This window comes from Vicugna pacos, chromosome 32, assembly GCF_048564905.1.
Source record: "Vicugna pacos chromosome 32, VicPac4, whole genome shotgun sequence".
Classification (NCBI taxonomy): Eukaryota; Metazoa; Chordata; class Mammalia; order Artiodactyla; family Camelidae; genus Vicugna; species Vicugna pacos.
Window position 1 is genome coordinate 3,854,478 of NC_133018.1, and position 23,816 is coordinate 3,878,293.

The 23,816-nt window shown below is 51.1% G+C and overlaps 1 protein-coding gene and 1 long non-coding RNA gene across 13 annotated transcripts; one reads left to right on the plus strand and one right to left on the minus strand.

Annotated features, from left to right (window-relative positions):
- Positions 1–887: 887 nt before the first annotated feature.
- LOC140690857 (uncharacterized) lies at positions 888–14,048 on the minus strand. Of its 4 annotated transcripts, none has more exons than XR_012066189.1 (6): positions 13,966–14,048; positions 12,081–12,241; positions 9,909–10,617; positions 8,571–8,850; positions 3,992–4,122; positions 888–1,287 (listed from the first exon to the last, which is right to left on the minus strand). It is a non-coding gene; the product is annotated as an uncharacterized lncRNA (long non-coding RNA). The 4 variants fall into 4 exon arrangements; XR_012066188.1 differs by having other exon boundaries at positions 3,956–4,122; XR_012066187.1 differs by lacking the exon at positions 888–1,287 and having other exon boundaries at positions 3,631–4,122; positions 9,909–10,609.
- On the plus strand, positions 8,799–19,833 carry PRAME (PRAME nuclear receptor transcriptional regulator). 9 transcript variants are annotated; one of them, XM_072952965.1, is made up of 9 exons: positions 8,799–8,930; positions 9,776–9,818; positions 10,412–10,515; positions 13,918–14,215; positions 14,533–14,663; positions 15,130–15,196; positions 16,594–16,913; positions 17,250–17,858; positions 18,938–19,833. In XM_072952965.1, exons 4-9 carry the CDS (start codon positions 13,970–13,972, stop codon positions 19,512–19,514), a joined length of 1,950 nt encoding a protein of 649 aa, XP_072809066.1. In that variant the 5' UTR covers positions 8,799–8,930; positions 9,776–9,818; positions 10,412–10,515; positions 13,918–13,969; the 3' UTR covers positions 19,515–19,833. The 9 variants fall into 9 exon arrangements, with proteins under 9 accessions (XP_072809066.1, XP_072809067.1, XP_072809070.1 ...); XM_072952966.1 differs by lacking the exon at positions 8,799–8,930 and having other exon boundaries at positions 9,712–9,818; positions 10,433–10,515; XM_072952969.1 differs by lacking the exon at positions 8,799–8,930 and having other exon boundaries at positions 9,714–9,818; positions 14,533–14,597.
- The last annotated feature ends 3,983 nt before the right edge of the window (positions 19,834–23,816 follow it).

Below are 23,816 nucleotides of genomic sequence, written 5' to 3' on the forward strand. Positions count from 1 at the left end.
CTGGAGTTCCTCCTCAAGGGGACGGAGCCTCCCTTTCCTTCATGGGAGTCTGGGTCTGTAAACTGGCTCCAGGCTCGGAATCCACTGACTGAGGGGCTGTGACTCTCTTTTTGTGAGTTGAGTTAAACTTTTGCTCACTGGACTTAGACCTTCTTATCCTACAAGCTCAAGTAAGTATTTAGCCAGCTTCCTGCCTATTTCACCCCTAGGAACACCTTGATCACCAAGCCAGTGACATTGATCAGTGCCCGTCAGATTGTTCTCATGGCCGCTGTGACTCTGCTGGCCGTGACCATAACCCTGCACTTGGGAGGGGAGGGGCCCCCCGGAGAGGGCTGGAGAACCCAGAAAGCCAGTGATTTAATTCAGTTTGAGTCCAGAGGCCTATGACTTGGGGGCCAGTGATGTAAGTCCTGGTCTGAGTTCAACAGCTAAAGACCCAACAGTGCCAGTGACCCAGGTCAGGAGAAGACGACGTCTCTGATGACGTGGAGGGAGCACACACCCCTTTCCCCACCTTTTTGTTCTATTCAGACCCTCCACTCAGGGACCCTGCCCACCGCCATTGGCACCAGTGATCTTCTTGACTAAGAAATGGATTCCAGTTCTAATCTTCTCTGGACACAGCCTCACAGACACATCAAGAAATGGTGTTTTTGCAGCAGCACAGGCACCTCTTACCCCAGGCAGGTAGACAGAGACCACTAACCATCACACTGCTGATGAAGACCTGGAAAGAGTGGCCCATTTGGGACCCATGTCTCCTGGGAAGAGGAAGCAATTACCTTGCGAAGGGAATAATGCAAGGTGTATGTTTCCTGTCGCCTTCACCGTGGGAGGAGAGAGGTGCCCAGACAATTCATGGCGAAGCTGCACAAGCCTGCTGCTCAGGGCATGGAAGCATCTTTTGAGCAAGGAGACAGCCTGTGAGCTCAGGGCAGGTTGTGGTCTCACTTCCCCATGAACGTGGACCACTGTGCACATTGTTGCTGCTTCTATATGAGGCACAGTAATAATCAGCTTCGTCCTCAGACTGGAGCCCAGAGGTAGTCAGGGAGGCCGTGTTGCCAGACTTGGAGCCAGAGAAGCGATCAGTGATCCCTGAGGACCGACTACTGACATCATAGATCAGTAGTTTGGGAGCCGTTCCTGGGAGCTGTTGGTACCAGGAGACATAGTTTCCAGACCCAGCATCACTGCTGGTTCCAGCACAGGAGATGGTGACTGTCTGTCACGGAGTCCCAGACACCAAGGGAGGCTGAGTCAGGGCAGACTGGGCCCAGGACCCTGAAAAGAGCAAAAACACACTAGGGTCAGTTCAGGGCTGGGCCCCAGGTCACCCTGAAGATGTAGACACAAAGGATCAGCCAGATGTCCCCATGTCCCTTCCCTGGAGCCTCACCTGTGCCCTGAGTGAGGAGGGTGACAAGGAGCAGAGCCCAGGCCATGGTGGAGATGCCCCAGAGCGCTGCCTTCTGAGCCCCCAACCCTGGTCCTTGTCCCCCAGACCTCTCTTATCCCCTTCCCCTGCTGCAGAGGAGGGTGTGGCTTCCAAGCAAATCTGTTCCTACCCCTGCTTCCCCCACCCCCTGACCTGGACTTGATTCTAGACACTTCTCTATCCCTATTATAGAAGCTAACTTGAGAGGATTAAAATTCTTGTATATGTTTTCTCAGTCAGGACACACTATCCATTACAGTGCCCTGAAGAAAGAGCCAGCCTTGGATGTCCCTGAGGACATATACAGGAGTCAAGATGTCGTTCGCTAATAATCCCCCAAAATACACCTTGTTTTTTGTGAGTTGAAGGTGAGGACAGCGTCCCAAAAGGCTGTGGTTAATTATACATCAAATTCTTTTCCTGGCCCCAAAAGAAAGCTGTGTGTGTCCACCCCTCACCCCATCTGACCTCCTCAGCAGGATGGTCCCCTTGTCTCTGTGTCCCTTGTCTCTGTGGTGCTCTGAGGAGGAGGCCCTGGGGACACTTACTGGTGTTTCTAGTGAAGGGCAGAATCGATGGGTACCATGTACCCCAAACTCTCCCTGAGGGGGCTCAGGAGGCAGCCGCTGTGGGACCTGACCCAGGGAAGGGAAACCACAGGAGAACCTTCCCCAAAGCCAGGCCCTCACTGCCCTCTTGTGGCCTCAATGGGGCCAGTGGAGATCAGGGAGGCTGCAGAAAAGGGCTGACACCCCAGCTGGGCCCTTCTGCTGCCCCACTGCTTCCCCTCCCAGCTCAGGCCCAGATCCCTCCAATCCCCTCCAGCTCCCATCACTTTATCTTATCCACCAGCAACTCTATTAATTTTTAGTTCAGATAGAATTGATATTTTATTACTTTGGTTCTATTGGAAGAGTAACCATAGGCTTTTTTTTTTTAATTGAAGTACAGTCAGTTACAATGTGTCACTTTCTGGTGTACAGCACACTGTCCAGGCATGCATAGACATACACACATTCATTTTCATATTCTTTTTCATTAAAGGTTATTACAAGATATTGCACATAGTTCCCTGTGCTATATAGAAGAAACTTTAAAAAAAAATCTATGTTTCTATATAGTGGCTAACATTTAATCCTAAACTCCCAAATTTATCCCTTCCCACCCCTTTTCCTTGGGAACCATAAGATTGTTTCCTATGTGTTTGGGGACCAGAAAAGGGGTCCAAAACCTCTTTCTCTGCTCCGCCTTTTAAATACCAACTCAGCCCTTGTTTCTCATTTTCAGAGTATTCGTGACAATTTACAATTTCAAAAAACATTTCTCTCTGTGCAGAACCTCTGTGCTTCTGGTTAGCGTCCTGCCCTGGTCCACCCTCAGTCAATGGGAATTAGCTGGTGATGACCCTGGGTGAGGAGGAGGAGCTGAGCCCATGCACCTGCCCAGGCGTCTCTGGACCATGAGTCAAGTGACCACTTGCTTTATTCTCCAATCCAGTCTGATGACAGGACAACATGTAGCAATTGGAAACAGTGCCACTTCCTCCCCTACTCCTCAGTTAAAGCCGAACTCAGTCTCTCTGCCCTTATTCCCTGGGCTCTGTTTTGACCCTATCATTTAGAGGAGTGAATGGACCTTACCACTGACCCTGAGGTGGTCCCCTGGGATAAGAGCCACCCTTGGGATGTCCCTATATACTCCTGCTATAGGAGTTACCATTTGGATGTGTGGGATACCCCACTTTGCCATGTGGAACAAGGGTGAGGACAGAGTTCTAATTGCCACTTCTTAGGCACCAAAGCAGGGCCTGGCACTTCTCCCTCCCTCCCAACCCCTTTTTAATCTTCCTCTTAACAGAGATCCTCACACATCCCTCTGTTCCCATCTTCCACAAAGGCTGACAGGTTAGATTTGAGGCTAAAGCCTGGGGCTGCTGAGGGTCTCTCAAGAAGAAAGGACTTGTAAGGGCAGAATAAATCTGAGAAACTCCATCACTAGTTATCACCCTTAGGAGGGGCTCACGGTGCAGCAGCTTTTGAGACTTCACACAGGGCAGCGGGAGTGTGTTGTGTCTGTCTGGTTGTGTATACATTTGCATATAAACATAAAGGTACATATGCTCATATAGAGGAAGAGAGAAAATGAGAGATAAGGAGATAATGTAAATGTCACAAAATGTTCACAGCTGGCCAAGTAGGTAAAAAGTTTAAGAAGGAGTTCTTTGTATTACCCTTAAAGGTTCATTTCAGTTTGGAATTTTTCCAAAATAAAATAATAAGCAAAAACAAATGAGATCCTGAGTTCAGGAGAGAAGAGCTGAGGGAGCTCAGGGCAGGTTGCAGTCTCACTTCCCCATGAACGTGGACCACTGTGCACAGTGCTACTAGTTGTATATGAGGCACAGGAGCAATCAGCCTTGTCCTCAGACTGGAGCCCAGAGATGCTCAGGGAGGCCACGTTGCCAGACTTGGAGCCAGAGAAGCGGTCAGGGATCCCTGAGGCTCGTTTATTGACCTCATATATCAGGAGTTTGGGGGCCGTTCTTGGGACCTGTTGGTACCAGGAGACATAGTTTCCAGACCCAGCATCACTGCTGGTTCCAGCACAGGAGATGGTGACTGTCTGTCACGGAGTCCCAGACACCAAGGGAGGCTGAGTCAGGGCAGACTGGGCCCAGGACCCTGAAAAGAGCAAAAACACACTAGGGTCAGTTCAGGGCTGGGCCCCAGGTCACCCTGAGAATGTAGACACAAAGGATCAGCCAGATGTCCCCATGTCCCTTCCCTGGAGCCTCACCTGTGCCCTGAGTGAGGAGGGTGACAAGTAGCACAGCCCAGGCCTTGGTCGAGATGCCCCAGAGTGCTGCCTTCTGAGCCCCCAACCCTGGGCCTGGTCCCCCAGACCTCTCTTATCCCCTCCCCCTGCTGCAGAGGAGGGCGGGGCCTCCATGCAAATCTGCTCCTGCCCCTGCTTCCCTCACCCCCTGACCTGGAGTTGATTCTAGACACTTCTCTATCCCTGGACAGCAGACCTTACTAGTGAATTAACTCTTTCATCACACTTGGAGTCAGGACAGACTGAGTCCATGACAGGGTGTGTGAAATTGTTCCAGCCCAAGGATTTCACATCGTTCCTGGTGGGGGTCATCGTGGTTCCTGGGTGAGGAATCCCAGGACGTCCCCTCAGTGCTATTGGGGAAAGAGAGGACAGTGTCCCAGGTGGCTGCAAGATCCCATTGCCCTACTTCCCAAGAATCAAAGGCAGAGCTGGGGACCAGGATCACATTCATTCCTTCTAGTCACTGTTAGGAGACTTCTCATGACCCTCCATCCTCTGTCTCTGTGGTGTTTTCCCACTGCAGCCCGAACATGAGTCCCAGGCCATTTATTAGCACTTTTGAAGATGAATTGTTGGGGCACAAACGCTGTGGGGCATAAGAGGGGTTCTGTGGGAAGCAGCTCTTGAAACTTCATACAGGACAGTACAAGCAGCAAGTACTGTCCCTAAGTCCATGCCATTGCTGCCCCCTGGTGGCCTCACATGGTGCCAACCGAGCACCTAGGAGGCAGCAAAGTTGAGGCTGCAAATCCCTCTGGTGTCACCCTCCCCTCCTCTCCCTTCGCCCTCCAGCTCAGTACCGGGCCCCTTAAACCCTTCGATTCCCCTCTAAGCTCATTTCTCTTTCTCCATGAACTCCCTCTGGGATGGGGTGTGTCAACTGCCACACCAGGTGGCCCAGACGCTCACCCCAGGACCACCTAGCCCGTCCCACCGAGCTCTGGAACCAGGTTATGCCTGTGAGGCAGCTCTTTATACCAACTGAATTTTGGGAGCACAGGAGAAGGGACTCCGTGGTCAATGATGGCATCTGGGACTAAGTAGAAAGGAAGATGTTTCGGGGAAGTGATCATTTTAATTCATCACTATTGCTTGAGTCTGTTTCAAATATTTTTATGCTTCTTATTTTAGACATTGGTTTAGATAATCACGTCTGTTATTTGAGAAAACAATTAAGCAGTAAAAGCTCAGAAATTCATCAGAGAGGGGACATGGACCAGCACTGTCCTCTCTTGGGAAAGCCATGGAGGAGCCCCAGGAAACTTCCACGTGTGCAGGAACTTCTTCTAAGAAGCAAACCTCTAATATTCACAAGGAGCCACCCTGCTCCCTGTCCCACGTTCAGGTAGCAGTGGGAGCAAACCCAGGGCTCCCACCTCAGGAGTCCACTTCCTTATGTAAAACTCTTCTAGATACATGTGCCCACACATTAGGACATGAAACAGAAATCAGGAACCACAAATGCCACCAACGGGTTGAGAAAAGGACCACTAGCACAAACTACTGTTAATAGCCATAAAAACAAAGCAAATAAATCTAAAATACACAAGAAAACAATTCTCTACTGCTTCTCTGAGGTCGAATTAAAGCTGATGTTTCTCTGCACAAACACAACTATTTTTTAAAAAAAGATAAAATATCCAACACAAATGCACAGGAAAAGTCAAACCTCCAGGAGTCATCACCATCTCTTTCCCTTCCTTCATGCCCCACTTCCAATCAGACAGACAGTCTCAAAACTGTATCCTGAAGTCCCCAGTCACTATCCACTCTGCTTGGTCCAAGCCCCATCATGTGCCCGGACAAGAACCATGGGACCCAAGGGCTCTGCCAGCTTTCTTTTTTTCCCCCATAAAGTTCTTTCACAAAAAATCACCTTCATGTCTTTAAAACATGAATCATTTCATGTAAAAATTATGAAAAAATATCCTCAAATAAATTCTCTTTTCATTTAAGAGTATCCAATCTCTTTACTTGGCTTCTGGTCATCACATGATCTGTCTGCTGCCCACCTCCCCCACTCATCTCCTGCTCCTCTGACCCCAGGTGATGAGCCCCCAGCCCCAGTGGATTTCTTTTCCTTCAAATGGCCATATTCCCTTGGCCTCAGTGCCTTTGTGCAGGCTTCCCCTCTGCTTAAAATTCTCTTATCTTCATATTTCACATATCTGAATCTTTCTGAAGACAAAGAAATGTACCCCAACAGCCCACTCAATAATGCTGTTTGTTAAGTGAATCAGGGAGAGAGCTTAGGTGAGGAAGCTGAACCCCAGTGTTTGCCCAAAGAGTCTCCAGGCCACATTCTTGTTACCACATGTCACAGGCCAGGCTTCCCTGGAAACTGATGCTTAGATGGTCAGGAGGCACTGTTGGCATCACCTCCAGTGCAGGGGATGGGAGGGAGCAGGTCAGGGAATGAGACTCCGTGGTGTGACATTCTTGCTCTCCAAGGGGGTTCACCAGGTGAGAGGGGCATGCAGGAGATTGAAGAATCCTTCCCAGGCCTGGGAAGGATAAAGGGAGAACGCGTAGGGGTCAGGAGGGACAACCTGCAGACCGCAGTGCAGATCCGACTCCTGAGCCGGGAGAAAGGACAGGAAGGAGAACTGGACAGTGGAAGTCTCAGAACTCAGAACAGCAATGAGACAATCTCAGCCGGCCCCGCGGGCAGCTTCTGGAGGGTGGGGGCCGAGTAGCTGGGACAGCCCTGCAGAGTGCTTCCACGTGGCAGTGACACATCCTGGCCTGTATATTGTTGCGTCCACCAATCTCGGCACTCAGGCTGCCCCGGGAAGGGGCGTGATCTGGTGGGGGCAGATCCCTCCTGGGCCCTCAGCCTGTGGAGGGTGCTGGCAGGGCAGGGCTGTCTGCACATCTAATGGCAGGGGCGACATGCTTTTCATGGGATGCAGGCCATGAATCACAGCATCCTCTCCATCAGCCCTTCAACAAATGAGAATGTTCACTTCTCTTAGTCAATAAAGGCTGGAAAGGAGCCATCCTGAGGAGTGGGGAACATAATCGTATCGTCAGCAAATCATCAGAGGATGGATAACAGCAATAAAGTGCCCGTGAGTGAATAACCACGTCAGAAACCCACCAGATGGAGGTTTATGCTGGGTTTGGGGCCAGTGGCTTGGGGTCTACACGGGACAGGTCCCAGGGAAAATACTAGAAGGTGTCAGGTGCTTCCTGCGAGCAGTAAACAGAGGGTTTCTCCTTTGAGATCTCCTGTTACTGGGGGATTTTCAGGCACTTCAAGATACAGGAAGTGCCATCCTATTTGATTTGTTCTAGAAGAATTTGCCCACACAATCAGATATAAAACAGACATCAGAAGCCTAGTTGTTGGGGGTTGGGGTATAGCTTAGTGGTGGAGCCCGTGCTTAGCATGCACCACGTCCTGGGTTAAATCCCCTGTACCTGCGTGATATAAATAAGTAAACCAAATTATCCCCACTCCTCCACCAAGAAAAAAAAAAGTAAAGAGAAAGAAAAGAAAACAAGGGAAAATAAAACCAGCAGCCAGATCATGCTAATAGGGACCAGCAATCTTCAAGCCCATACCCTTTCCATTTCAAGTCCATCCTCTGTCCTGTTTTCTTCAGAGACTTAGCCACAACTTGCCACTTTAAAACAATAGTCTTCTTGTTTGAGTTCTGTTTGCTTTGGTTTTTTTTTTTTTTTCTCTGTTTCCACCCTAAAACTTCTGAGCATGCATGTCCTTGAGCGTGGGATCTGCAGTCTCACAAGGACAAATGTTTATTGAATGAGTCTGGGGGATAGGCAGGAGGGGGAGGCTGTCTCCACTTCCACGTTGAAAACAGTCGGATTCTATTAGCCCTGTTTCAGGTGGCAATCCCAGGTCGGAGGGATCAACACAAGGCCCTCATGTGTATGTACCTATGCATTCATTCATTCCTTCATTTGTTCACATGTGTAACTGGACCCCTTAAACTCCTTTGCTCACAGGCATGGGGATGTCTGGGGGAAGGGCAGGGTAGATCCACGAAACCCTGCCAGCATGACTGCCCTGCGTGTTAGTCTCAGCCACCGTGGCCTTCTTGTGGCCCGTGATTAAAGATCTGGGGTCACTGGGAAGACAAGGACATAGTGCCTGACCCCACTTTCAGAAACGTCTCACAGTCCGAGGAGGGCAAGTGCCTCCCTGGCTTGAGTGAGGACGACTCAAAGGCGGTCCCTCAGGTCAGTAAGAGTGACGGAGGAGGAGGGGGTGCTCCGCCGGCTCTCAACCCCCTACGAAAAGGATCCCCGCCCATCTGGCTCTCACCTTATCTCCAGAAGACTGACTTTCTCCAGCAGAGGGACTGGCGGGGTGGAGGCGCCAAAATCTGCTCTGCAAGGTCCTGCGTTTCAGGTCCCTGGTGCCCCCTGGTGGCCGGGACACGCGATACCGAGGGTTGAGGGGCACTGCTGGCTCCAGGGAAGGCTAGTTCCGGGCGCTGGGGGGCCTCCCACCTAGCTCAGCATCCTTGGAAGCTCCTCAGAAAGGTCCCGCCCACATTGTCCGTTGTTTCCAGGCCCCGTCGTGACTTTGTCCGAAGGGGTCCCTGGGTGGAAAGTACAGAAGCCTGAGCTCAGGACCAGGGCAAGCTGAGGCCATCGGAGGGACCGCGGAGACCAGACAGGGGTGAGTAGACCAGACGCGGAATTTGTGGCTTCTGAAAAAGCTGGAAAACCAACTCGTGGGGGAAGGGGGGGGCACAAACAGAGGAAAGCAAGGTCTGGAGGGAGGACAGTCTAATCCAACCCCAGCTGGGGTCTCCTCTCCACCAGGAGGCACGCAAGCGGTAAAGTCCGTAGAGTAGAGGGCATTGGACTGGCCAAGGGGAGGGACATCTCATCTACACGAGGGGGGTAGGGTGGGGCGAGAACCCTCGCTCATGGGGGCCGGAACTTTCAATGACACCCGAGTCCCATCAAGGGGAAAGTGTTTGCCTAAAGCACAGGCCCAGAGGTGGGGAGTGGGGAGGGAGTTGGAGGTGGGAGTTTCTAGGCCACTCCGCCTCACCCTTTGGGCCTAAGAGGCCCCTCATCCCACTCCATGCCTTACTCCCATCCTCCATTCCACCCTCCATCGCCACAGCATCCCTCCACCCAACTCCACCCCCACCCTCATTCCATCTCCATCCCTTAACCCCACCTCACCCATCCCCCCACTCCATCCCCATCCCACGCATCCTACATTCGTCTCTCTACAGGACCCCCATCCCATCCCCATTCTGCAACCCTAGCTGTACTCCGTATCCCCGACCCCGCACAGTCCCATGGGCGTGGCCACGGGCCCCACCCCTACCCCTCTCCCCATGCCAGCCCAGCCTATTAAAACCAACCCCTTCCGGCCTCTCTGGGTGACCCCACTCGCGATCCCAGGATCTCGTGAGACTTTCCCCAGGAGGAAACAGAAACCGGGATTGGTCCGACCGCATGGTTTCCGGGTGGGGAGCTGCTGACTCAGCAGTTCTCTCTCCACAGCGTCTGAGAGGGGACCGCGTGGCGAGGCGTGGCCGCACAAAACGTGAGTTTCAGCCCTGATTGCTCCGCTTCCCCGCAAGGTGACCTTGATCTAGTCCCTGGTGACCCCCATGGGCCCCCGCCTATTTTCTACCTGAAAACGAGTTATCACAATGTTGGTCTGCTGTGAAGGCCAGACGGAGTGGGGCGCTCGCCTTGGGCGGGCCCGGGCCACGTGCTCTGTGGAGGGGGCCGCAGCCATGATCTGTAGACGTAATAGTCCACCGAACCCGGTCTGCATTATCGCTGGAGCTCGTCAGCCGGCCGGTTTGCGCTGGAAATGGGGTGGCCGCTCTAAGAACCTGTCCCCTCTGGAGTTGCCAGGGCATGGGGGTCAGAAATGTGACTGCAAGATAGAGGTCAGTGTCCTAGAGGGGAAGGTGATTTTGACCTGAGCCCAGGGTCTGCCCTTCGGTTGACCGCTGGTTCAGCCCATGAGAAATTAGTCGGGTTTGGCAGTAGGAGGAGACTGGCGCGGAAAGGGCGGGTTCGGTGCTCCAGTTTTCAGTTTTGCCCTCAGCAGTGTTCCCAGAGATTTTCTTGGGAGCCCGTGGCTTGGTCAGTACACGTGTTCACACGCAGTCCCTGTTTTTGTAGCATTTTGGTTCTTGCTCTCAGACTTGGGTGGACACTGGTGACCGAGTTTTGGAGGACCTGAGGCCAGTCGGAGCTGGACCAGTGTGGGTGGAAGACATCTTCAGGTAAGCTGGTCCCCTGGACAGTCTCGGTGTCCCAAGAAGCCCGCTCATCCTCTCCGTGCTGGTCATCGTGCTGGAGCTGGATGGAGTCTGCATCCTGAGGCCCTCACAGGGGAAGGAAGATGAGGGACAGCCTTTATCTTTCCAAGTCACTTCCCCAATGGAGCATCCTTCCTGTTGCCTTTGTTTTTTGTTGTTGGTGGTGGGCAGGTAATTAGGTTTATTTTTTAATTTATTAAATGGAGGTACTGGGGATTGAACCCAGAACCTCGTGCATGCTAAGCACGTTCTCTACCACTGAGCTCTCCCCACGCCCCCTCCTGCTGCCTTTTTATAAGAAGCAGTTTCAGCATGCTGGGGACCCATTTCTGAAGCCACGGTGACATTCAGAACCTGTATTCAGGGTGAAGGAGCAGGGCTGGCATCAGACCCGAGATTTGGCTCCTGTGTGGTGTCACGCAGGGATAGGGTGGGTGAGCCCTGGGGGATTGTAGTCTCCCTAAGCTGGGGCTGGGACCACTGGAGGTAGGCGCCACTCTGGGAAAGAAAGCAACAAGACAGCATAGCGAGTCCTCCCACCGCAGCCCAAGGAGGCTGGGGAGGCCACGTGGCCAGACTTGGAGCTGGAGGATGGAGAGGGGACCCCAGGCCTGAGGACGACCTTGTGCATTGGGGGTATAGAGAAGCCTATGGGTGCTGTTGATACCAGGAGGCCTGGTAACCCCCAGCGTCACTGCTGCCTCCAGAGCAGGGTGTGGTGAACTTGTGTCCCAGAGCCGCAGACACAGTGCCTGTGTCAGGACAGACTGGACCTGGGACCCTGAGAGGAGGAGGATGTGCAAAGGGGAGAGGTCAGGGTCATGACTCTGGAGGAGTTTGGGGCAGAGGGAGAAGGGTCAGCCCTGGGCTGCTAGAAGGCCCCTTAGTGCTTCTCACCCCCCGCGGACAGGAGGGTGAGCAGGGCCCAGGCCACAGGGGAGATGCTCCGGAGCTGTGCTCCTGAAGCCACAGTGGGAGCTGGGCTCCCCACACCCTTCTTAGCCCCCGTCTCATGCAGTCTGCTCCCCAGGCCCTTGGTGACACACCCTCAGCACATCTGCTGACTTGCTCCTGTCAGGGGCCTGCAGCGCTGGGAGGTTTCCTCCCAGGAGATGCTCTGAACTCCAGGGGGACAACTGCTGAGCACAGGTGCCTCGAGGCAGTGAGCGCAGGTCTTTACAGATTTCTCTTCAATTATTGCACCCCTCCCCCTCCTCCTAGGAGACCTGGCAGGACCCACATACCTGCTGAGTCCCTGGATTGTGATGGGCAGTGCCCCCTAAATGGGGGCTCCTGTCCTCCCCTCTCGTCCCCGACTTTGTCTGCCTCCCACAGATAGAGTGGGATGTTCCTGTCCTCAGGCGACTTCTCTGGGCACCCTCCCATTGGGCTGGCGCAAGTGAAGGCTTAGGGAGCCCTGGGCCAGGAGCCAGGGGCCTCATTCCCGGGTCACCCACCTGTGGCCCGCTCTGTGACTCCCCCTTCTGAGCCTTAGTCGCTGCACATGGAAAGAAAAAATTGATGTTTACCCACTGTTCTGATTCCGAATCCAGCTTCGAGCTCACATTCCCGATCTCCCAGAAAAGCGTGAATGACTGAACATGGTTGTAACTGAAAAATGAAGATGTCCCAGAGGCAGTGATGCCAGCAGATCTCTTCACAGTAGAGAAACTCTGAGATCTTTCAGGCCCTAAAAGCACAACGGATAAAATGTTGGAAGCAGATCTAGGCTTAGGAGGCAGTGTGACAGTTCACCAGGGCGTGGAAAAGATGTTCGCCCCCAGTGAAACTTACGTGATAAGAAGGCAAATAAAAAAAAAAAAAAGGCAACTGATGTTGAAACTACTCTTGATGAGTTTTTCCCAAAGAAACAAACCATTTTAACTGTTGGGGCTTAAAATCACAGAATACTAAAAAAAAAAAAAAAAAAAAAAAGTAGTTTTACTATTTTAATTTTTTCTAACTTCTCTAAACATTTACAACCAATCACATAAGAGAATTCCTAATGTTTTGAAAAAATACGTCATGGCTGCAGGAAAATCATAGCTTTGCCTTAGATCACGAAGGTTGCTTTGAAATTTGAGTGGGCATTGTCACCTCGATGGCCCTGCTCCACCTTGCAGACCAGGTGGCCTGTTATTATTTTTTTTGGCTTGCTTCCTTTTCATTTGTCTGCTTAGTAGAACACCAGGTCCATGCCTTAGAGATACACTGAGCAGAAAACCAAGACATTGTTTTTCTTCCAGTCATATTGAGATAGCATTGACAGCGCTGGATGAGTTTAAGGGGTGGAGCATCACCATTCGACTTACCTACATGGTGCAGTGATGGCCCCAGTTTAGTGAACATCCATCATCTTACATGGATACAAAATTATAAAGTAGAAAAAAAATTTTCCCCTGTAATGAGAACTCTTAGGATTTACTCTCAACGAGTTTCACGTATCACCGGCAGCAATGTTAATTACATTTATCATGTGATTCATCACCTTCCTGGTATTTAATAACTAGAGGAAGGTCAGGCTCTTTCCCTGGGTGTCCCTTGCTGTCTCCCAGAACAGCAGTTGAGGCACCCCAGGCACCCCATAAATGTTTTGAGTAAATCAAGGATTGCTGATAGAAGGGGGAGTCTGGGTGTCAAGGTGGTAGGAGGGGGCCAGCTGGGCAGAAGATGACCCTGTGACTGCATCCACTTTGCCCAGTGCCTCCTGCCAGCCGTCAGCATGAGGCATAGCAGATTGTGCCTTCGGGGCTAATACCAATGGTCCTGGAACCCTGAGGACCATTGACCCTCCTCCAGCAGAACAGCATCCAGGACAAAGTGCGTGGAGGTGGAGGTGGGCAGAGGGGTGTCCCCTGCTTGACAGGGGAAGACTGTTTGGTTAATAGTGCACATTTTTAGATCATTCGAAGACAGTGGTGCCTCCTGGCTCCTTTGATCTCCTGGACACTGGGAGCCCATGGAAACATCCCATGTGTGGACATCTGCCATTTCCTGTTTCCCTGAGGTCCATGGGAAGTCAGTCCATGTGTTCTAATGCTCACTGGGGCGGATCCATCCAAACCTCTCCCGGAGCATGTCTACGGGCTACCCCCTGCACGGAGCACAGCAGTGTCCTCCCCTGGCTGGGTACCGGATTCACTAGGCTGAAAATGAAACTAACAGTGAACTGTAGCTTTTTTGTGATGGTTATTTGAGGCACTAGATGGAAAGCACCAGCACTACAACTGCGCCCAGTGGCTGCCCCATAACAGGGACATTTCTGGTTATTGTCGCTCATCTCCATCTCCTGCTGCTGATTGGTGATGGTGATTGCCTGGGAGTTAAAATGCCCATAGTACACGTTCTGACTTAACCCTGTCCTAGGCAAATGGAATGGTAGGAATTTGGAGAAAGCAGTCTCTGGGAAATTACCAAAATGGAAAGTATCCTTCCGAGAGTGCCTGCCTCTTCCTCGCCAGTGGAGCAGAAGCATTGTTACGGCATCACAATGCAGGGGGTGGAGAGGCCCGGAGAATCATCGCGATGCAGAGGTTCCGTCTCTCTGTGTTCTGAAACCTCAGGAGAACCAAGGTGTGAGCCAGCCCAGCACGGGAATCAGCCCCAGGCCCTTCGGTACAAATGTAGCTTCACATCTCCTAAGGGGAAACGGAGAGGCATCAGTGTAAGCGCACCTGTGCTTAAGGTGGAGCCAGAGGAAAAACTGACTTATTTCTGGGCTTAATGGCATGCTCTCATCAGCATCCCTGTGCATGAGAGGCTTAGGGGAGAGGCTAGGGGCTTTTGAAGCTGCTTTTGCATCATTTGTTCCCTAGGGTTGAGGAAATGTCAAATTACGCTTGGGAAGGGGTCTTTGAAGAGCATGGTTAGGGTCCAGAACCCTGGACAGTGCCTGGGCCTGACCAGCTTCCTGGGAGGGGCTGAGGTGTGGGAAAGGTCACCCAATCTTGGCCCCGCCTTTATTTCTCTCTTTGATTTCAAGATCCCAAGGAGCCCACAGCTCTGACCCCTCAGTGGCTTTCAGAACTGGACAGGGAGTGTCCCAGGTTTGGCCACCGCTACTATTCAGGCCACTCCCAATCCACATTCCTACATTTAATCTTCTCAAGCTGGTTAGCTGATTCCAGTTTCTGGGAGGGAACGCCCTTTCCCTCCAGGGAGGGAGGAAGACTGGGTTGTGGGTTTGTTTTGGGATTAAGGGATCCACCTGGTTTCCTCTTTAGCCAATCCACTTGCAATTTCTCAAGTCCATCCAGACAAAAGTCTTGGAAATTTTCCAAACAAAGTACACTTTTCCCGGTCCTGGGTGATTTCCTTGGTCTCATTACAAACGCTTGGCCACTGCCTCCTCCTGGTTAACTCTTAGTGTTAATTTTGACCTGCCCTCCCCCTCTGGGGAAGCCTTGACCCTTAAAATCTGGAATATCCACTGCCCCTCAGTTGTACCTCTGTTCTCCCATGGATGAGCACACGTTTATTTTACAGTTTTAGGTAACATGTAAGTGACTGTTTGGTACCCAGGAATTTTATTTTGTTTCTTTCTTTTTCTTGTGGGGTGACCCCACTGTCTGCATATAGCTGTCTTACCTCAAACATTTGGATAATTTTGATGTGGCCCAAACTCCCTCAACGAATATACTTCCAGGTTGGTGTTCTCTTTTTTATCTACCTCTCTCATGAGTGGGCATATGATCCCATCAATTGTATGTAAGGAGAAAGTCAAAGATCCAAGCAGCATTAGCTGGGTGGAGATCCAGCGATAAGATTTCGCTTTCAGTTGGAAATGGAAATTTCAGCTAGGATCTGAAAGTGTGGCCAGAGAGGCCTGTAACTGCTTCTGGGGAGCCAGAGGCGGGACCCCGAGGCCTGGAGCAGAAGGTTCCCTGCACCACGCCCACCCACTCTGGTGTCAGGATCCTTGGGCTCTGAGTGCTGCCCGAGCCTGGGTCTCCTCGGGCAGGCCCCTCAGGCCAACATCAATCACCCAGAGAACTTTTCTTTGTCTTTCCATACACGTTTGCAAAAGCAGGCCTTGCTTTTTCTTCTAAACGCAGTTTTGCCTTAATCCCAAACGCTTTGATTCCTGCTTTGGTTTATGTCATTCTTACAGACGGTTACTCTATTTCTTAACCGAATAGGATTTTTTAAAAATGGAAGACATCTAATTAATTGGAATTTTTGGATGATGTTTCACATTTTTGGTTTGTGACCAGTGATTATGATTATTTATGGTTGTGTGATTTTACTAGTTTGAAGAATTTTTTATTTGTTCGTTTTTGTTTTAAAAACTAAAAGCTTTTTCAAAAAATTCCATATACTATTTTAAAGAGTGGAGGCTCTGTTCTGAATGTGAGCTCTTTGCTCCCCTGAGCCAAGTGGTAATAATGATATTCACTGAAGAGACACATAAAAGGGGCATTTTGGAGGGTTTTTTTTTTCATCTGTACCCTCTACATACTAGCAAATACTGTCATGCTGCTTTTATGGTTTCTCATTTACAGATTTTTTTTTAAATTGTGAGGGGAGTAGTTAAGATTTTTTAAAATGAAGTTTTGGTTGAGATACAGTTGATTTACAATGTTGTGTCAGTTTCAGGTGTACAGCAAAGTGATTCAGTTACACATATACTCTCTGTATATACTTTTTCAGATTTTTTCCCATTATATATTACAAGATACTGAATATGGTACCCTGTGCTATACAGTGGGTCCCTGTTGTTTATCTGTCTTATTACAGCAGTGTGTCTCATTTACAGAGTTGTAAACGGCTGTGCGGGTGCTCCTTAATCTTTCCCATCTGGGTTATTTGTTGGAGTTTAGAAAGAGACTGTGCTGGGCTGAAATCATTCTTCCTGTTTTCAGTCCTTGAGTGATAATCAGAAACTTTTCTCTGAAGAGGGTGGGTCAGCTCTCAGGCTCCTGGGCACCCACTGGCCAGAGCAGTGGCTTTAGCCTTGAGTTGGGTCCCTGGAGGGTTGAATGATGATGGGGTCACTCGTGCTTGGCCCGAGAAGGACGTCTTGCTCTCTGGATGTTCCCCCAGGACTCATTCCGCAGCAGATTCTTCAGGATGGGCGTCCAGACCCCACTCCGACTCCTGGAACTGGCAGGCCAGAGCCTGCTGCGGGACGAGGCCTTGGCCATCGCCGCCCTGGAGGAGCTGCCCACTGAGCTCTTCCCGCCGCTGTTCACGGTGGCTTTTGCTGGGAGGCACAGTGAGATGCTGAAGGCCATGGTGCAGGCCTGGCCCTTCCCCTGCCTCCCGCTGGGGTCCCTGATGAGGGAGCACCAGCCTCACCTGGACACCTTCCAAGCTGCAATTGATGGCCTGGATGTCCTGCTCACCCAGGAGGTCCGCCCCAGGTGAGAGTGACCCAGTAGGTGGATAGGCCTGAGGGTCCGAGGAAGATGCAGCGGGGTGTCAGGGAGGGTGCTGGGCCACAGGGCAGCCTTGGGGCTATGGCCGGTCTGCTCTGGACAGGCTTGCAGGCAGGCAGGGCTGATTAAGATGCAGAGATGACCAAAGGCACATGCGCCCTCCCCCTCCTGGTGGCACTTAAAGTGGGAACCAAGAAGGGCCTGGAAGCACAGGGAGCAGCTGGCATCTGGGGTGTAGAGTCCTTGTCTGGGTTCTGAGATGCACTGTCTCCGTCCCCGTTGGTCTTGACCATCTCAGTCCATCTGCCATTCACCCCGCAGGAGGTGGAAGCTGCAGGTGCTGGATTTGCGCAGGAACGCTCACCAGGACTTCTGGGCCATGTGGTCCAGCAGCAGGGCCAGCCTGTGCTCACTGCTGGAGCCAGAGGCCGCCCCGCCGATGAGGAAGAGGCGGCGAGTGGAAGTTTCGAGGGCAGGGCCAAAGCAGCCCCCAGTCCCCGTGGAGGTGCTCATTGACCTATGCCTCAAGGAGGGCACCCCTGACCAGTCCCTCACCTACCTCCTTAAGAAGGTCAAGCAGAGGGGAGGCTCGCTCCGGCTGTGCTGTCAGAAGCTGAAGATCTTTGCGATGCCAATGCAGACCATCCAGAAGATGCTGAAAATGGTGCAGCTGGACTCTGTCCAGGATCTGGAGGTGAACTGCACTTGGAAGCTGGCCACCCTGGGGAGGTTCGCGCCTTACCTGGGCCAGATGGTTAACCTGCGCCGGCTCCTCCTGTCCCACATCCACATGGCCCCGCACGCTGCGCCGGGGGAGGAAGAGCACTGTGTCAGCCAGCTTACTGCACAGTTTCTCAGTCTGCACCACCTGCAGGAGCTCTACCTCGACTCCATCTCCTTCCTCGAGGGCCGCCTGGACCAGGTGCTCAGGTGAGGTGTGGCTCCATTTCCCTGCAGACCAGAGCAGGCCTCTGCCTTCTCGTTACGCCTGGGGCATCTCTGGACCACGTGCCAGCTGGGGGTGGTGCTAGGGTGCACAGGCCACTGGGGGGTCCCCACGATCCCACTGCTCTATCCCAACGCATAGGTAAGTCAGATGTGTGAACTAGGTCAGATGCCATCCAAAGGGACCCCTTGCTGGGACTCTACTGTGTGGGCTTCAGGCCAGGTGGAAGTAGCTCTGGGAATTCTGCCAGAGAGAGATGTCCAAGTTAAGATGATCGAAAATGACTAAGTGAGGAGGGCACTGCTAGGGGAAAGCCCTCGGGCATGAGATTTCAGCTCAGAAGCTCTGCACTCAGCAGTTTGTCAACCAGAGTCACTCCCTACCCCCTGCCTCAAATTCCTGTCTACCTTAGGGTTGCTTTAAGCTCCTGATGGGTGAGATGACATGTGGGAAGTGTGTGATTCTGGAGCTGAAGGGGGAGATCCAGAGTGAAGAACTGGAAAGCGGTGGGTGGTCAGTGGGTATGTGGTACAGTGACCTGAGTTTGTCCCTGCAGACTGGACGTAGCCAGACCTCACCTGGCTTAGCCCTTCATTCTTGGCTCCCTGTAGCCTCACTGGGAACAGAGAGATGGGTGGTGGGGTCCAGGCAGTGGCTGGAAGGAACCCCGAGTTGAAAGCATTTCCAGTCATGCTTGCCAATAGTGAAGATCACTGATTTCCTTTCCTGCTCGGGACCCACGGTCAGGCTCCCCAGCAGGCACCTGCTGCTGTTACCTTATGTGTGCTCACAGCACCTGTGAGGGGTACGTGGTGCCCTGCTTGATGGGTGAGCATGGGGAGCCTCTGAGGTTCCCATGTGTTGACCTGGTCACAGCAGATTAGGAATGGAGAAAGGATTCTGTTTGACCCTGGGCTGACCTGACCTCTTTGTTCACCGCATGGCAACATCCCTTGGAAGACTTGGGGTTTGGGTGAAATGGGCCTCTCTTCCCTCACAGCCTGGCCCACCCCAGGTTCCACCACCTCCATCCCCCAGGGCTAACTGCTCCATCTCTCCCCAGGTGCCTGAAGAACCCCCTGGAGACCCTGTCGATAACCAACTGCCTGATTTCGGAATCAGACCTGATGCATCTGTCCCAGTCCCCGAGCATCACTCAGCTGAAGGACCTGGGTCTCAGCGGGGTCAGCCTGACCAATGTAAGCTCTGAGCCCCTCCAAGTTCTGATCGAGAGAACCTCTGCCACCCTCCAGGACCTGGACTTGGACGAGTGCGGGATCATGGATGCCCAGTTCAGTGCCATCCTGCCTGCCCTGAGCCGCTGCTCCCAGCTCATGACCTTTAGCTTCTGTGGCAACCCCATCTCCATGGCCGTCTTGGAGAGCCTGCTGTGTCACACCGTGGGGCTGAGCAAGCTGAGCCACGTGCTGTACCCTGCGCCCCTGGAGAGCTACGAGGACGTGGGGGGCACCCTGCACCTGGGCCGGCTGGCCCAGCTGCACGCCCGGCTGAAGCAGATGCTGCGGGAGTCGGGCCGGCCCAGCATGGTCTGGTTCAGCGCCAACCCCTGTCCCCATTGTGGGGACAGGACCTTCTACGACCCAGACCCCATCCTGTGCCCCTGTTACATGCCTGACTAGCTGGGTACCCGCATCCCAGACCTCCTTCTGGGCATTCACATGTGGCCGCCCAGACCTAGGTGCATCTCAAAGGGACACAAGCCACAGTTTCTGACCATTGTTCAGTGTGAGCGGGAAAAGAAAAAGCGATTCAGAGCTGGGGGGGGGATGTTTGTTGACTCGGGAGTTGATGGGATCTTGGGGAGATTTGCCCCATAGAGTTAGAAATAGGAATCTGAATTTCTGGAGGGGTATTGGGGCTTGGGGGTGGATGGGGGAGTGATCCCTGCATGGATGGTTATAAAGAAACAATCAGAAATAAAGGGAACCTCACTGTCAATCCCCTGGTGTCGTCTGTGATCTGTTACCCTAATCCTCCTGCGTAAACCCCAGGAGTCTGCAGTTACTGATTAAATAATACGTTGTGAGCATCTGTGAGGCTCAGACTCTCTAGGCTGGACAAGGTCTTACCCCCAAATATGGTTACAAGGTGGGGCAGTGTTTAAGACTTCACCATAATCAGGACTTTGGAGGATACAGTTAAGCCCACAACAGGGAGTGATAGGCTGTTCACCCTGGGAACGCTGTGCAGGGGCTGTCGCCATCTGAAGCAGAGGATTTGCACGCCACCTGCTCCTTAGAACTATCTGGGACCTTTAATAATACAGACTCCCTGGTCCCTCTCCTGGAGATACTGGTTCTGTTGGTTTGAAGTAGGATCAGCAGAATTAACTGGGACATTAGGATTTTTCAAAAGTTCCCTAGTACTTACTGCTCAAAATTTGGTCCTTGGCCAAGCAGCATGGCTGTCACCTTGGAGTTTGTGAGAAATTCAGACGCTCAGGCTCCACCCAGAACTGCTGGACCAGAATGTGCACGTTCACAAGATGCTTCGGTGATTCCTTAGTTTCATGGAGGCTTAAGATGCACAGCCTCGGTGATTCAAAAGTGCAGCCTGAATTGAGAAGTTTGGATCCACATCTCTGGGCTTTGTTTACACATCCCAACTGCCCTACACACGGCAGAACATTCAGAAGCCCCAGAAAAGGAGGTGGGGCTCCCAGAATCCCTGAGGGGGAGGGGGGGGCTACCAGCTCTAGCTCCAGCTTCTGATTGTTCTACTGTGTCACCATGAACACGCTCTCCCAAAGCAGAGGCTCAGCCTAAGTGTCAAATGCAGGAAAAATAATTCCTGACCCTCAGCCCACACTCAGGCTCCCCTTGAAGGCACGGACTCATGGGTGTTTTAATCATAAGACAGATGAGATCAACGCTTCTGAAAGTATCTGAAGATTTTACACCCCAGGCCACCCTCACTTCGAAATCAAATGGGACAATATTGAACGTTCAGATTCCCAGTCCCCTCCCCTGGCAATCTGAGTTTCTCAGGTGTGAGATGCAGCACTGGAATCTATCCATTTAACAACATCCCAGGAGATGCTGAGATTTAAGTACTCTTTAAAAGCGCGGGTCTAAACTATAAGTAGTCAAAACTCCTTCTTTCCCCCTAAGGTTTTGCAGACATCTAAAAGTCGGCAGCCAAAATGTTTCCATCATGAGTGTAAACACTGCAAAGGATGCAGTTTCCGGCATACAATAAAAATAGACACTTTTAGTAAATAAAACTGCTAATATCACGCTTTAAAATGTACCCAAGAGAATACAGATAGCATAAGGCTTTGATACTCACCAACCTTCATTTAAAAATATATATATATAAGAATGAGCTCTTTCTAGTAGTCAGATCATTTATACTTATTTTTCCAGCTTTATTGAGATATAATTCACACATATTTTGTAAATTTAAAGCTACAATGTGTTGACCTGATAAGAAAGGTGTTTTTGATGTTATATCAGGTTACAGCACCTGAGAAGGCTTTCATTAGTGAACTTTATCTCTGTTCTAATTCTGTGCCTTGGTTGTCTTTGAAGGAGTGGAAATACAAATAATTCTTGCCAATTGGGAGTTGTTTGAAGCCCTCCCTTTGCCCAGGAGTCTGTGTGCAGAGGACTGTAAAGGCCGTGGGAAGGAAAGCTTGAGATATAATCTAGGTGGTGCCGAGGGAAGGGAGAGGGAAGGAGGAGGCAAGGGGAAGGAGGGTAGAGGAAGGGGTGACCAGGCTATCCTGTTACCCCCAGAACTGGATTGAGAAAGAATGGGTTCCTGCCTAGAAGATGCTCCTGGGTTAAGCATGAAGACCAACAGTGAGGACCCAACTTGGGCACCCAGGAATGCCAGGGGTGCTGAGCCTTCAACTGCAGACCGCTTGGGAGTCAGCCCTGCCTGCTGGCTGCCCCCCCGGCGCCCCCCACCTCCACCAGGGCAGGAGAGCAGGTTTTTGCTCTCTAGAGCTGGAGAACTTTCTGGTGTTGGAAGAGGACTTCTGCCCTTTTAGGTTACTAACTTCAGCTCAGGCTCCACTGGAAGAGCTGCGTGGGCTACCTCCCCCACCCCCAACTGCTCCCCAATAGTTTACGACACAGGTGGTGGACCTCTGGAGGCCAGATATCCGGACAGGGACTCCCACCTCGGGGCAGACCAGGAAGTCAGCCCCAGGGCCTGGCCCTGAAGCCCCACCCACATTGTTTCCTTTCACTGGCTATTTGGATGAAAGGTTTTGGCAATCACTCTAGACAATACCTTCGGGATAAACTGGTTCTAAAACGTGATTGGATTTAGATGTTAAGGATTGGATTACACAGGCTTTAAAAGGTGGGGGAATCTTCTGACCCAGCCTCACTGAGAAAGGCTTTTGGAGTAAGAGATCTACAGACTCAGGACAGTGGAAGTGGCCCTGATGAACTTGGGAGAAATCTCTCTGGGACTTGAAGACAAGGACACTCCAGATTCATCTTCCCTCAGGGCCCAGAGTAGGAAATACTGAGCTGCGCTGAATCATCTGGACACACTAGAACGGGTGAGCCATGGAATTTTGTATTCTCTGTTTTGTTCTCTGAAACCATGGTCTGCAAACTTTCTCTGCAAAGGGCTAGATACTAACTACGCATTAAGGGCCACGCGGTCTCTGTTGCAATGTCTCGACTCTGCCACGGGTAATGGCGAGTGATCCTGGCTGTGTTCCAATAAAACTTTATTTGTGGACGCTGCAATTTGAATGCCATAAAAATTTCACGTGCCACAAGATATTTCTTTGCAGTTCCCCCCACCTCCCATTAAAAAGATGTAAAAACTTAAATGTATTTTTTAAAGTTAAAAAAAAAACTAAAAAATGTGAAAACTATTCTTAGCTTGCTGGCTGGGCAAAAAAACAGGGGGCAAGCCAATTTGCCAGTCCCAGTCTAAACCATTTGCCTATATAATGCAGCTAGTGTCCCATTAGTAACTTGTGAAATAAATTTAGTAGGCTGTGTTCAGCTTGTGAAAAGAAAAAGAATTTTTCGTTGAATCTAAGATGGCATCAACTGTGAGACACAACATTATTTCTGATACCACAAGAAAATAAACAAGAGGGGGGAGCGTATGGCTCAGTGGTAGAGTGTGTGCTTAGCATGCATGAGGTCCTGGATTCAATTCTCAGTATCTCTATTAAAAAATAATAAATAAAAGCCTAATTACCTCCTCCCAAAAAAATTTTAAAAAAATACACACTGCCAAGCAAACTATGAAATGTTACTGATGAAATGCTATTTGATTTCAGACATGGTCAAATGTAAACATTGACATGTCCCTTAGTGTCAGTGAAATGTGTTAGTGGCACAGAAGGTCTCAGCATATCCTTGTAGGGAGAAATATATTACAAAACTTTTATGCCAATTACCCGCTCCCCCACAACACACATACTGGCTGGATTTCTCCCTTGCATGGTAGTGTTAAATCATTAGAATTTGGGTATCATTAAATGCTTGGAGAGCCTGCAGTGAGTGGGTTCAGGGTTGTTGTACATAAATGATCATATTAATAACTATTTATGTAGCAAACATTCAGCATTGACAGTATGCCAGACTCTTGCTCTTGAAGCAAAGAATACAGCAGTAAACAAAATAGGAGTCCTTGCTCTCATGAATGTAGCTTATAGTCTAGTGGGTGGAGACAGAAAAGAAGTAAGACGTATTTTAAACTTGTGTGTTAGCAGGTGGTAAACGCTATTGAAAAACACAGCTTTGGAAGGGAGCAGGGCCTGTGAGGTTGTGATTTTTGAATCACGTTCAGGGAAGCTTTGCTGAGAAGCTGTGGCCCTGAAGCAGGCCAAGAGCCGGGGCAGGGATACCCCAGAAAGAGCATCCAAGGCAGGGGGACCAAGAGAAGTTCTGAAAGTACCATCCTCCCTCTATTTCCTTGGGGGATTGGCTCCAGGGCTCCCC